General features: G+C 33.1%; 1 protein-coding gene across 2 annotated transcripts in view; it reads right to left on the bottom strand.

Moving 5' to 3' along the window:
* LOC118204135 (activator of 90 kDa heat shock protein ATPase homolog 1-like) overlaps window positions 1-15,121 on the bottom strand; it is a 90,350-nt gene that overhangs the window by 33,897 nt on the left and 41,332 nt on the right. For both annotated transcript variants that reach the window (XM_085809970.1, XM_085809971.1), the window contains exons 4-5: window positions 8,675-8,760; window positions 3,223-3,343 (exon numbers count right to left, since the gene is read on the bottom strand). In XM_085809970.1, the coding sequence (XP_085666096.1) occupies window positions 3,223-3,343; window positions 8,675-8,760 (207 nt within the window). The remainder of the gene's footprint in view (window positions 1-3,222; window positions 3,344-8,674; window positions 8,761-15,121) is intronic.

Below are 15,121 nucleotides of genomic sequence, written 5' to 3'. Positions count from 1 at the left end.
CCTCTATGAAAGTTTAAAAACAGATCTTTGGCATTAAGACTTTATTCTATAAGAATATGGATCACTGCAGGTTTAATAGTTATTTTAATAACAGAATTACTTACATAACATTACTGACGTTTAATTTAAAACAATACTGACATTAAAAATTATCAATAAAAATTTTAATTTTAATGTATTTATATCGATAAATAAATGATGAACTATTCCTTTTTAATATTTAGTTTATTATAAAAGATCTTTTGCACTAAATTTTGTTTTAAAAATAAATGTAATAACTGAAAATGGTAGTTCTTTTATTTTATTGCTAAACTGAAGACTATTATATACTATTTAAAAAAGTCTATAAGAAAAAGTTGGTTCTTGTAAAATGCTCTTTTTATTCAGTTTTCATGTTTACATATAAATGAAAAATGATACACAATGTTTTGTTTGCAGTTCGAAAGTTTAAAATTTTTGTGTTACGAAATGTTGCAAAATTTATCAAAACTATAGAAAATAAAATAAGATTAAAATAAATAATCATTGAACCCCAGGTGAAAATTTTTATTAAGCATGAAAAATAAGCTCAGATATCTAAAGTCTTAAAGCATGATATATAAAAAATGTTAAGATTTATAATTTATTTAATAATCTATTTACATCAGAATAATATAAAACTAGTTTCTACTGATAAATAAGCATGCTGTAGGTTCACTCGCTTTGAATGCTGAAGTTTCTTCGCATTCCTTAACCTTAAACAAAGGCACATAAAAAAAAGCATGGATATCAAAACTAGGTGATGCTGATTGCATTTCTGGATTACAAAGGACTTATTCACCATGAATTTGTCCCTGAGAATCTATCAATTATTACAAGAAAGTGCTTTCCTTCAATTAAGAAACAAGATAATGCAAGTTAGAAAGGAAATTTTTTTATTCTGAGCTACGGTTTCTTTTACACCCCAATGCTAGGCCCCATATAGCACTGTCTGTACAATAATATATTGCTAAGCATTTAACTGCACTGATAAATCAAATAGCATATACCCTCGACATGTCACCAGCTGATTTTTCCCCTTTTCCTGAAGCATACGATGGCCACAAAAGCTAAGAGTTTTGAAAATATCTCAGATATTGAATCAAATGCTACGCTTATTTATATAATGTTTGGTTTCCATGCCTATAAACAATGTTACAATTACCTAAAGAAACATTAGAAAAACTTTACTCTTCTGGCAATTATTTTGAAGGAGATAAGTTTACTTAGCAATCTCTTTATCATCTACAAGGAATTGCCTGGTTTCTTTATGAGCCCACCTTATATATTGAGTTCAGTAGTTCAGTTTAACCCTTAACTGGCAAATCTTCATTAAAAGCCAATGAAAACATGTTGCTTCTAAGCAACCATGCCAAATAAAGGGTTAAATAAAACAAAAGTTTTGCTCAATCACAATCAATATCAATTACACTAACTACATTGATTAGCTGACAAACTATTGAATACTAGTCATGAATTACATGCAAGAAATATAAACCTATGTTTGCAGCAGTAAGTTTCTTTTTAACTTAAATTTGTATTTTTCCCCCTATAGAATAAGTTTCCTTTCATTATAATAACTCCAGCTTTTTTCAACAGGTTGTTTATTTTCAAAGTGTTATGTAACAAAATGGTTAGTATTAACCAAGAAATCCCAGCCAGAATTCGAGTTGGGCTCTTCAACTGACAACTGAAAATTTCACTTTTCACAGGAGTCAACACTTTTCAACATAAGACTCAAATCTGAAGAAAAACTCAGCAGCCAACCTTGGATCAATATAAACATAAAAGCCACAAATCTGGATTCCACTTTTTGTAGCAACAAAAGAGAATATCCTCCCATAATAATAACTCGACAAGCAACTTTAAAATATTTACTTGATATATGCAATATACTACAATTAAAAAGAGCTTGAGGTGGTGGATTGTATGTACTCGCACTGTAGGACTCTGCAGTCCCTCAGTATTTTTTATTGTAGGATTACATTCCTCCATATCAGATGAATGAGAAAGCAAAAAATAAATTCCTATTTGGGGTGTGCACAAATGCTTATCATCTTCTAAACTACAAATGTTACAATCAATCTAAATTAGTCGTTAGACAGAGGAAAAAGCATATCAGCAAACACACACAAAGGGAAAAAAAATCCACAATGGGTATATGCAAAGAAATGCATCAAAATAGCGACATTTTAGTGACATCAAAGCTCTATGTGCATGCACAACCATGTGTCAGTGGCAAGGCTGTTTGGTAAACAGTCAGTATATTTGGGTAGCATTTTCTATATTTTATTTTACTAAGTGGCAAGCTCATCAGGCAGACAGTCGCACACAGAGAGTCAGTGTTTTGGAGTGGTCTTTGGTATATTTCACCAAAAACATTCATGTGTTTGGAAAGAGAAAAATTGAGGTGATCGAGGCAAAGAATCGGAACGAAATAAACAATATGACAATGTGCAACAAACAAAAGAAATGTTTTCAAAAAGAATGTAACTGACGATACTATGAGAAAACTTAATCAAAACCATTGACACTATTTACTTTGTTGTGAAGAAAGCAGCATCAACTTTCTGTAACACAAATCTTGGGTTGATGCTCGTGGATACTTATCAGCGAGATTTAAGATGATTTCAGAAAAGATTTAAGGTGTCTGTGGTTATATTCCTACTAAAAGTTAAATCTATAAATGAATTGCCAAGTGGATAGTTACTTAGCACCATATTACCATGGTGCCAAGTAACTGGCCATGGTGATTAAAATATTTCATAAAATCAAATGCCTTTTCATTTAATTTGTCTACATTGAAATCCCCCCATCATAATATTAGAAATATCTGTATTTACATCTATCAATAAAGACAAATTATGTACCTTATTTCTCATATCATGGAATAATTTTACATAGGGTTATTTTGAATAAATAAATGCAAGACATAAAATAAATTAGTGTGTAAAATTGTTTGTTTGTTCTACTTGTTCTGTAATATTTTCAGATTTCCATTAGTAATCCTATACATTAAACGCCAGATGCTCTTTAAACTAAGAGAGAACCTATGTTTTTTTTTTCCATTGTTCAAGTTAAAAAATTAAGAGGCGTCAAGTGTCCCTCTGTACAGCCAAAACATCAGAATGAATAGAGGAAATTATAGAAAATTATACTTTTTTGGTCAGCTACAATACTATAGAATCAGGAAGTGATACATACCTTCTCTCAAGCAAGTAACATATTCACTCAGTTTTTGCCTAATGACTTCAGCACCAGTTGTTCTCAACATATCTTTCAAAATTTCAGATTCAGGTCCTGTTGTATCTAGATGAACATTTACCTACAGAATTGGAACACATTAAGTTTCTACTGATTATACAGCTTCATGTATAAATCTATAACATAAAAAGCAACACCCAAGAAGGAGTTATCTGAACGGAATGAAAATTACATGTTATGTACATGCACTGAAAATGAAATGCTAACAATGGCACAATTGAATAGGAACTGTTTTATTCCAGAAATACAGCTACAAAAGGAAAAAGAAAAAAAAACCACTGCCACCACTTTTGCATTTAATGTAATTTACTTCTCATACATATGTTTAGAATACCTAACCTGGATTAGAAATTTTATTCCTTTTTATATTAGATCTTTCTTACATTCATCTTTAATGTTTCTACAATAAAGCTTCAATGTTTCTACAATAAAGCTTGAATGTTTTTGTTTATACCAATACATATGAAATTACAAATATCAAAAACTGTAAAAATTTTGTGATTAAGAATTGCCCCGGGGCAAGCTGTTAGTTGACTGGCTGATTTGACATGCAGAGTTGGGGATGTTCTAGGATATTGCTTGCCATACACATTCCAAATAGCAAATTAGATCAGTGCTGATAATCTGAAATGGCTACTCATCAGAACTCAAACATGCTCTAATGGAGAGAAATCTGGTGATCGTGCTAGCCAGACACGTTAGAGAATCACACAACAGAAAGGCATGTTGTGTGCAGCCAGGCATTATCCTGTTAAAATGTCACAGAGGTCCATCAAAGGATAGGCAGCACTTGTGGGGCATAGAATCTCATCGATGAAGCAGCAAGCTGTTAAGGTGTCATGGATGACAACTAAAAGGCTCGAGGTATCAAATGAAATGGATCTCCATACCATCACTCCTGGTCATCAAGTGTGAAAGGCAAGTACCCACTGCTGTCCTACACATCTCCAGACAGGTCTTCACAGGTTATCGGGCTGAATTTGAAGCAGGACTCTTAAACTGAAAACAATTCTACTCCAGTCCATGAGATTCCGAGTCAAATGCACCTGACTCCACTGAAAACGTACCTGGCAGTGTCCAATGATGGGAGCAGTTAGCACAATGGCTTTCATGATCTCAACACTCCATTCACCAAGTTGCTTATTGAACATCATTGCAATCACAGGCATCCTAGCTGTATGCCGTATTATTGATAAGGACTCATCAGGGTCTGTGAGTGCCAATCGGACAATCACTTTGTTATCATGTTCTATCATTGCTCTTGGTTGACCACTACCTTCTAGACGCTCTGTATAACCATGTTTCCCCCATTCCTACCAGCATCATCGAATGTCAGCATCGCTCTAACCCAGACATCTAGCAACCCCGTGATTTGACAACCCTGCATCCATTAATTTAATTGAACGTCCTCTTATATCTCTCAAATGGGAACATTTGTTCATAACTCTTCACAAGCCCGTCTGTGTGGCATTGTAATGGCCGACGTTAGTTGACAGAATTGCACTCGCATGGAAGTTATGCCTTAGGATTAGAATGTTCTCTGCTTTATACACCATCCAGATGTGCAGGTTCTGTGCATGCCAACAATGATGTCACTGGGCTTCAGGAGAACTCGGGATTTTTAACTTTTTCAGTAAATAGATAAACTGGTATTTTCAAAAGTTCTATATTGTTCATTGCATCCATTTTAAATATTCATACATTTTAGGACATGCTTTGATGGAAAAGTGTATTTCAAAAATAGTGGTATGTTTATGCCCACTTGGTAACTTTAAAGTTCACGTTTTTATGTTTAGACCTGTTTAAATGCTATCTACAGTTCGACGACGTATTCTGTAATCTATCATTTTTGCACTTTGATTCATCGATTTTATGCATGTGTAAATTTCTATGAACACTTTTCTACTACACGCTGCTAAGCCTAACAGGGCAGACATTGACTTACCCCTATTTACTTCTGAAAAATTGTTGGTTCACCAAGTCATCAGATCTTTCAGCCAGTTCAGTGAATATTACAGTGCTTAGTATGTATTATTAACCCTTTGTTGCATCATGTCCACTCTAGTGGACAAAAGTTTAAATTTGTTTATTCTTCTGTAAATGCCTTAACAGATCCCATTACTGTGTTTATTCATTCTTAATTATTAGAACTTTCAACTGTGAATCACAGATGGCTGTATAGCATCACTGAGTAAAGCATTGCTATTTGGAAAATGGCTGCTACTTCTCTTTCCAAGTTAGTACAATTTCTCATAGTAAACATTAAATAATATTGCTTACATTTTCTTATACTGTCATTTTTTATTCATAACTAGTAACTTTAGACATTTTAAAATGCCAGTTTGAGAAAACTGTGGAATGGGTAAATAAAAATCTATCGATAAGAGTGAATTGAAACCCAAATGCACTGCTTAATCAAGCCAAAACGCCACTGGAAATGTTTATGTTTGGCAAGGAATTTCTAGAACATTTGACATTTGAATCCAATAGATACAGGTTACAAAATCGTAGCAAAATGAATTCAATCACAATCGACAAAATGAAAGTATTTCGAGGGATCTGTATGTACATGGTCAGTTGTAGATTTAACATTTAGAAGATGATAATGATCATGCAAACAAGGCAGGAAATGATTTCAAATGCAATGACCGTAAATCGCTGGGAAGAGATTTGTATGCTAGTACGTATATGCATGCTTTCCACTGTAGTGAACAAACTGTAGCAATTATTTAAAACGAAATTTGAATAAAATTAATTTTTTATTACTTCTAAGGTTATTGTAAGTAGAAAAAATAAAAACATTTTTGTTTAATTTATCTAGATTATTTGTATGCAACAAAGGGTTTAGTGTTACAGAGTTTTACTAAGTTCTTATGCGAGTTTCAAGCATGTTTTATATTTTAATTTTGGTTCTAATACTCATTTGTTTCAGTTTGTTTTGTGTGTATTTTCTACTTTCCTTTATCAGTGGGAGAAACAGAAAGCAACAGAGGTCTATACAGTAGTACCTTCTGGTTATACTTTATTTCTTTTTTATTACATTTTTTAACTCCCTTTTTTTAGCCGTTGTTATATCTCTCTGCTACAAACCATAATATGACTGCAGAGCAACGAGCAACGTACAATCTGCCTGGAGGACCATGCCCCACATCACATCACACCATCCGGGTGCTCCGTTGCAGTGCGCTGGTGGCTCCAGCTCATCAGTCATTGATCACCAAAAGTGAATCATTTTAATATTCTATTGTTACAAATAGAGAATAAATGTAAATAATTTTAGTGAAATTATATATGAAACTGTAGTACCTTTTCTATAATGTAAATGACATGTCTCAGGAGACGACGCTCTCATGTAAGATTACATGAGCAAATATTTAACAGTAAGGTAAATAAATAGTTATCTTCTTAAATTGATGAGATATCAGTGATGGTTTTGGATATTAATTTTCTAACCAAATTTGTAAACAAATTGCCAAAAGTCGCCACACTTGGCAATCATTTGGTGACATTTGGAACTGGTCCTTTTATAACTGTAATAGATACTGTAATTAAATAACTAGCTGATCCCTATACATAACTGTACCATAAAAGGCCCTTAAATGTAATGTTGATCATATATGCCTTCCAGGAATTTTGAGAAATGGAAAGTCCTGGAGATTTCTTGGTGGCAGGTGAAAACAACACTGATTATCATCAATTAAAGAAAAAATCACATAAAATGACGATTAGTCAAAAAGTTACATGTAGAATTTAATGAAACAATTGTATACAAGACATAGTAAGGCATAAAATTATAAGAAAAGAAATTACCAGACAATTATGATGTTATCAAAATTAGCAAATGTATAAAATGAACAAATGTGAAATGTGTCCTTTTGGTACAGGCAAATTACCTTCAATATGGAGTATGATCTCTCCTAGAAGCAATACAACACATACAGAGATGTACAATGCTGTAAATTATGCAGTCTATCAGTTCTGTTGGAAGTGAGAGCCATTGCTCTTGCAAAGCAGTTGCCAACGTGGCAAGGTCTGAAGAGGAGGGTTGAAAGCAGCTATACCTCTTCATCGAAAACATGCTCAATAAGGATACAAATCAACAAACATTGGTCATCGGTGCTTGTTGTAGCGGTTGGCCATCCCTGGCTGAACCTCTTGGATGCCAAAATCTGTGGTTGGAAACTGTTGCCAAAGCCTATGAACTACTGAACTCCCACTTCGCCATCTGGCCACTTCTGTCTGACTCTCTTCTGCCTCTAGTCTCCCAATAGCTCTCCACTGCAGTTCTTAAAGCAAATGATACCTGGAGGTCATTGTTACAAAGTGGCTATCCAAGATTTATCTCAGTATCACAGCTAAATTTACAGGCTTTCTCTCAAACATGCAAGTTTATGCTCCTTGCAGATGATGCATCCCAACTACAGCTCCACTTATTTGAATACTGTAGTTTTACTCAGCAACTCTTATTTGACAACATATTCAAATTTTGTACAGAATGGTTTATTTTTGGATCAGTTTTCACTAATTCTGTTACATTTCCTTAATTTTTGAAAACTAGAGTATATAAAACTTCAGAGAGCGCCAGCTCTCAGTTATAGTTCAGAGTTGACCTCAGAGTACTGAGTGTGAGGGCTTTCCATTTTCGATATGCTATGCACCGCACTGTTTATTGTTCTTTGTAGTCTGAAGTTTAACTACCGATCTACTTTGTGATGTGAAGAATTGTACCAGTATTCTGGCGCTGCGAAAAATTGTACCAGAATTTTTGTGTCAAGTTTCAGAAATGCAGAGTTCCTTCTGGGAAAATAAATTTTGCCAAGCTATCATGTGTTCTGCACATTCAATCTATTACGAACCTGTAAGCATGCAACATCATAAGGTATGGACATATATAATTGAGCCATTTGGTTAACTCCATTTTGGTGTGTTGCTTTTTATGTTATACAGCATATTAATTATAAATGACCTAACAACAAATTGTATATACATCATTAAACAGAACAATTTTTTCAGTCTAAGATAAGGAAGCCTATTCTAAAAACTCTGTTGCCTCAGAATATCTACATTAGTTAAAAAAAATAACTCATGATGAATCTCTTTACTAATGATGATTTACTTGATGATATCTCTTTACTAATGACACTTCAATTGAGAGGAATGAATCAATTTGTTAAATACACAACATGTTTTATAATACAACTTTTCTTCAATAAATCCAAACAGGTAATAAAACTTAACTACAGTTGCCAAAATTTTCCGGTTTATTATCTTATTTTTCACCTTGTTTCTAGTATGACTACTCCAAAAAATTGTGACACATGAAAGGACAACATAAAATTTCAAAATTGGACTAAAACTATAGTCTACTAAGTCTGCAAGAATAGTTACTTACATCAACATCTTTCATCTCATGTTCTTCACTCAAATTAGGAACCTCTATTCTTCCTTCGCCTTTAGTATCACCATTAATTAAGGCACCTAAATTAAAATTTTAAAAATTTATAACATGATAGAGACAGGAATTTTAACCAATAAAATCACTGAATTCTCAGATACCATTTATTTGCTCATGATATGAATGAGTTTTTCAATTCAACAAATAAAATAACCTTGCCTCAAATTTCATCCCTCTGCAATTCATCTCCCTGTCAGTTTTTAACCATTTGATCTAAATTAACTTTTGAACTTTTGTATTTTAATGCAACTAATTTTTCATACACATGTTTAGATTACACAAGCTTGGTATATATCCTTTTTATATTTCTCTTTAGAGCTATATTCTCCTTTTGTGCTATATCCCCCTTTCTTCCCAAAAAGCTTTAATGTTTTCCTATAAATCTGAATTTATAAATATTAAAAAATGTAAAAATCATGATTAAAAAGTCATCAATGATGATTTTGGCCCAGCGTTAACAATTAAAAAACTGAAATTAAATATTAAAAATTAGCAATTAAAAAAACTGAAATTAAATAGTTCTGTACCATTACCATACAGACTGAAGACACGAACATGTCAAGCAAGATTTACAGTTGGATTTCACTGAATTATTTTTGAAAAAAAGGTAAAACTCAGCACCTATTTTCAGAACAAATCATTAACTATGAAGGTCTCGGACAAAGAATCAATTCTGCTTGATATAACTGAAATGACTTAAGGAAGTACATTAATTTACAGCTCATTCACAGCACATGCCCTCCTGCAAGATCTTTCCCATTAACTGAACATACATTACACTGCCTGAGAAGGCAGTGTTCCTGAACAAAAACATTAGATTGCATTCCCACAATGTTTACTCTATGAGACTACTTATGGACAAAATACTTAATATCCTAATCACTATACCAACCCAAATAATAATATACTTGAATTACCTTTATTACTGCACTTGTTTCAACATTAATTATCACATTCCATATGTGGGTTCATTTAAAAATAAGTGAAGTTAGTTCACTGTTATTTCCGACGTAATTTCTATTTGACCTACTCTATTACTGTTTACAGCAATGATTCCACAGATATACCAGCCTGTCACTTCCTTTTTTATACAACTCTTTTGGTTAGCTGCGAAGCCACAGGGAAAATTCACTTTGTATCATTAATATTTAATATGAATTGCTTTCCCTAGCCGAAAAAGACAGAGCCAGAGAATGGGGTAGTATATCTCAACAGAACTCTGATACTTTTATCAGTACACAGCAATGCATTATCTTGCAAAAGAATGGTACCTACAAAGTATTCCAAGACATTACCCTAGAATTTTCCAGTATTGTGCAGTAGACAGCAGCATTTACCACGGACCTTACAGCAACCAATTGATGAGGATAGGTTCATCGTGATCAAAGAAAGGAATCAACAAAATCTAGAAAGAGATCGACAGAATCGTCCCAACAAAGTACAAAGTCACTGATCATAGTCACTGATTCACTGATTAGATATAATCTAGATAAAATTCAACTGCTTTCAGACTTCCAAAATCAATTTCTTTTTTGTTCATATAACGAAGTATTAAGCCAAGTTCCATAAAAATCGTAAGAAATTTTAAGAATAAGAAAAAGTTGGGAGAAATATATTGTAAATCGGGTTGGCGGGAGAGTGGTTGAAAATCGGGAGAGTTAACAACTTTGGGAATCCATCATTGCATTCACTCACACTAGATCGTCAAACACCTACTTAAGAATGAAACAGATGGCAATTTGTATATAACATGAAATACACAAGCAATAGCTTATTATGAATATATTTGATTCTAAGTAACACTGTTTTGTTGGACACTGCTGTGAAATTCAATACTTTCAAATACAACAATTTCATAATCAGCATAGCTTTATATCTTTATCTTCAGTCTCTTTCTCTCATCAATCTATAACAGGCTCATTAATGAGAACAATTTTTCTGTACACAAGGAATACAAAGTAATAGCTTTGCACTGTAGTTTAAAATTTTTTTCAGTTCACTCAAGAGATCTCTCAAATATTTCAAATTCTGAATCTGTCACATACGAATTATAAAAGAAAAATGATAATTTACCAAACAATTTACTCAATTTTAATTAAAATATAAACCAAATATTAAAATCCTGATATCTGCAATATCTGAAACCTGCATTTCAAAAATTTAATTTTTAAATAGTTTTAAAAAATAAATCTATAATACGCCATATAAGAAATTTAGTAAACGAAGTACGTAATTAAAGCTTTTGAGTCTTGAGAATCATTTTCTCAACCTATATATGTACAAAACATAAACAACTTTTGTGATTTGGGCCGTAATTCAACAAAAAAATCAAATGAGGACATATGAAATTCATACTATATGATGCATAATGTAGTAATTAAAGGATGAGGAAAGTATAGAAACAAAAAAAAAAAAATTTATAGGATGCACATAGTAGGGAACGGACAGAAAAAAGCTTTATTGGCAGAACGGCGTTGTTACAAAAACTAGCTATCCAAAAGAAAGAAGAACCAAACGGTCTTAATAAAAGTGTTAAGGATTTAGTATTTAAATAGCTAATATTAGCAGATTTATAAATTAAATTGTTTTATTCCCCGTGCAGTGCAGCGCGTGACAATATTAAGAGAAAGCTAAGCTGGAAAATTAAAAATACAAGAGACTAAATATCTCTCTTTGATTTCGAGAAATTGCTAGAACAATCTCATACGTGATTTAACCCATTAACCGCCAAAACTACAAGGAATGTTTCTTTTCTCATGAAAATAATAACAAATATTAAATTAAGCATTTATAACATAAATTTACATTGAGAATAAAAAAAATGCTCTTACCTGTGGAAAAAGCAAGTGTTGCGTTCGCACAACGTCAGTGGAATAAGACTACTGATGTTTAGTGAGTAGGATTGTACTCGTGTGATGTTTCTTTTGAGTCGAGCGCAGGATTACTTTTTAACTGTATAACGTTTTATAAATCTACAAATCAATTTACTTGTAATCAATTTAATATTAAAATATACATTGTATTTCTTTTACAAATTCATATTATTTCGTTTGAAGGAGTCAAGCATGAAAAGCTTGATTACAATCATGATGTAAAGCTATATTACATACTTTGCATCTATAAACAGTCTGGCTATGGTACTCTTTACAACGAAGTGTTTTGTTATCAACGGACTTTACGATAAAATGTCTACCATCTCCATGCAATGGTTTTTGAATGCTGAATTTACCAGGTCTTCCTCTTGCTGATCTATTTCTGGCTAATTCTACACTCTCAATAGGAGTTTGAAAAAGGAATAATGCATTCTCGCGTCTGAAATCTAAAAGAGACTTTATATTTCCAGTAATAAAAAGTGGTGATATTTAGTAAGTTTAGATACTGTCTCACCTCATACAATTTATCAGTATTGTCAATTTGACTATTGTCAAATGCAAATTCTGCTTCATATTTCTGTACTGCAAACGTGATATCAATTCTCGTACAACAGGAATAGAAATGTCCTTATCAAAAGACCAATACATTTTTTCTTGAGGTAAAGAATGATATCCTGTAAGCAATAATATTCCAATAAATCTTCTCATATAGGCTTCAGATGCAATAAATTCTGGGCTCTTTTTTTTTTTTTTTTTTTTTTTTTTTTAAATGCTGAGCGTATATATTTGTCTCTTCAACGAGAAGAGAGTAAATGTCTAAACCAAAAAGAAAATCGAAAATCTGTGCACTAGTTTTACCTTGTGTTTTGTCTTTTATAACTTCTCTTCTATATCTTTCTTCATGTTCTTCCTGAGACATAACAAACAGTTTCTTTTTTATCCACTTCAAGATTTCAGTCTTCTGCTTTTTAAACTTTTTAGTATGACTATAACTGCTTTTAGAAGGCTGAAACTTACTTCTTACGTGAATTTCAACTTCCCCAGCAGTATCATTTGGTAAAATATCATTATCATTATTTAAAACATTGCCATTCCTATCTTCTTGGTCACTAGCCTCTGCAATTTCTGGGGGAACAACAACAATATCAGTTTCATTCTGGTCATTATTAACATTATCATCATCTGTTTCTTCATTAAAAACTCTTTGAAGGGCTTCTTCTAATGTACGATACCTCGTTCTAGGCATTTTTAAACAACCAGAACATGAATCAGAACATCGAAAGGAATGAGTGAAAAAGGAGATTGACTACCCGTTTCCTGCTGACGTTGCGTCAACGCAACACCTGCTTTCCTGTTCTTCCCAACACAAATATAAACATCTGACTGATGTAATGTTCTGATAAACGGTGACCTTGATTAAAAATAGATCACTCATAAAGACGGAGATTCTTTTGTTAAATATTTTCAGCAGAAGTACCCGATCGAAAATTTTGCTTAAAGTATGAGGTTAATTATTATAAACAAAATGATTGTTGAAGGCAAATATATTTTACAGAAATAATCTTCACAATATTCCCTACACAAAATCATCTGCAGGTATAAAATATCTTAGGTAGTTATATTTATATACGCATTTATTTTGACCATTGCGTCAATGCAACACCAGCGGCTAATGCTTTAAAAGCTTATAAAAGGAGGAAAACCTCTCAATTTGTAGTTGTTTTATGAGTTTTGTTTAGAAACCTGCTGTAGCGAAATTGGATTAGCTTTCTCCAAGTTTCTCTATTTTGAATTAGTTCTGTTGAACATTTTTAGTAATTTAAAAGATTACTACTGTGAGATATTGGGATATCATATGAATATCTGAGGAAATTTAAGCATTTTGTTTTATTTGTTGCAAAAGTAGTAAATTTTATTCATTTTTCATTGGACTTGTGCATTCATTTCATAATGAACACGTACGCACGCAACAAGAGAAATTTGACTTCCACTAACCACAATAACTGCATTGCACTGTCTGACAATCCTCAACACCAGATTACCTAACAGTTCTAGGGATAAGAGTTCACATTCTTACAGGAGCATCTGTTTCAGCTGTCTGGTGCTGTATGGTGTTTGTTCTGTTGGATGGAAAGATCATGCTGTCAAAGGTTCTCCACTAAGTATCCCACACATGTTCACTGGGATTTAAATCAAGAAAGCATACTGGTCAATCCTGGGGATACCTTCACTTTCCAGGAGCTCCTCAACAGTATAAGCCCTGTGTCACCATGCATTATTATTCATAAATTCGGCACTAACGGCACCGCGGAACAGATGCATATGGCAGAGAGTAACTTCATCACAGTAGCAACCTCCAGTAAGTGAACCTCTGTCAAAAATATGAAGCTCTGTTCTTCCATTCATCATAATGCTTCCCCATATAAGCATGCATACCAAAACCATACTAACAGTCTCTCTACCTGATCTTAGTGGGATGAAAGTGTGTCCTTCTCACCATATCAACTGGTGCAAGAAAGAATTATTTCTCAAACTGAAATGTCTCATCGATAAAGAGGACATGATTGCACTGATAAGGTGTGCTGCCTTTATATTCTCTAACACCACTGTAAACATTCCACCGATGGGCTGCTACCAATGGTATGGTCCGTTCAGGATGGCAGTCAAATGAACATCTTGATGAAATCATCTGGCCGCAGTAAACCGGCATACCTGTCATCTGGTTGCCATGCACAACTGCTAAGCAATGTTGCCCAGTCTCTAGTTTCAATTTCTTTTCTCCTCTTGGGTGATATATTGGTGATCAGTCACCATTCTTTTCTTTGGTTCATCACCATCAACCTTTCTTAGAGGTGTTATTGTCATTTGGAAGACTTTTCAAGCTCATGAAACAACACTTTTATCAATTCCAAACTCTTGGGCGATAGAAGTTAAACTACACCCCTCCTCAAATTTGCTCATCATTCTATTATGTGTAAAGGCATCTTGATATTTTCTTGTAGACATACTGCATGTACAACTTCACTTCTACTTGCAGAAAAGTGCCTGGAAATGCACCTCCCTTTCAAGTTTCCTTGCGCTGTATACATCTGACTCCTTGCAATTTGCAAGCCTTGATATACCCTCTAAAATCATGGTGCAGATATCTGGAGATGAATCATCTTTGTACTGAGTTAGCTTTTTACTGTATTGGTCACAAAAAGGACTTTTCATCAATTTCATGGTTTATGTTGAAAAATTAATTTTTCCATACTAATTTGCATACTAGAGCATTTTGGGCTAAAATATTTGAGTAACAGCTGAATAGCTTTTCTTTACTATTTTCAGATTCTTTAATCAAATTAAATATTGAGGGGGAAAGATTATTTAAAAAGTGAATATGAATAGATATAAAATTCTCTCCAGAAAAATTTGAAACTTGTTTAGCTTATGTATGAGCTCATATGTGCAAGCAGTGTGACTCAGGGCAACAACAAAGTGATATTGGCGATATAGGCACCAGTGAAGCTGA

This window comes from Stegodyphus dumicola, chromosome X2 (genome assembly GCF_044657685.1).
Source record: "Stegodyphus dumicola isolate Sdum_Otavi_A_Nest chromosome X2, ASM4465768v1".
NCBI classification, from domain to species: Eukaryota; Metazoa; Arthropoda; class Arachnida; order Araneae; family Eresidae; genus Stegodyphus; species Stegodyphus dumicola.
Note: the sequence above shows the minus strand (reverse complement) of the source record. Positions and strands in the feature narration are given on the sequence as shown.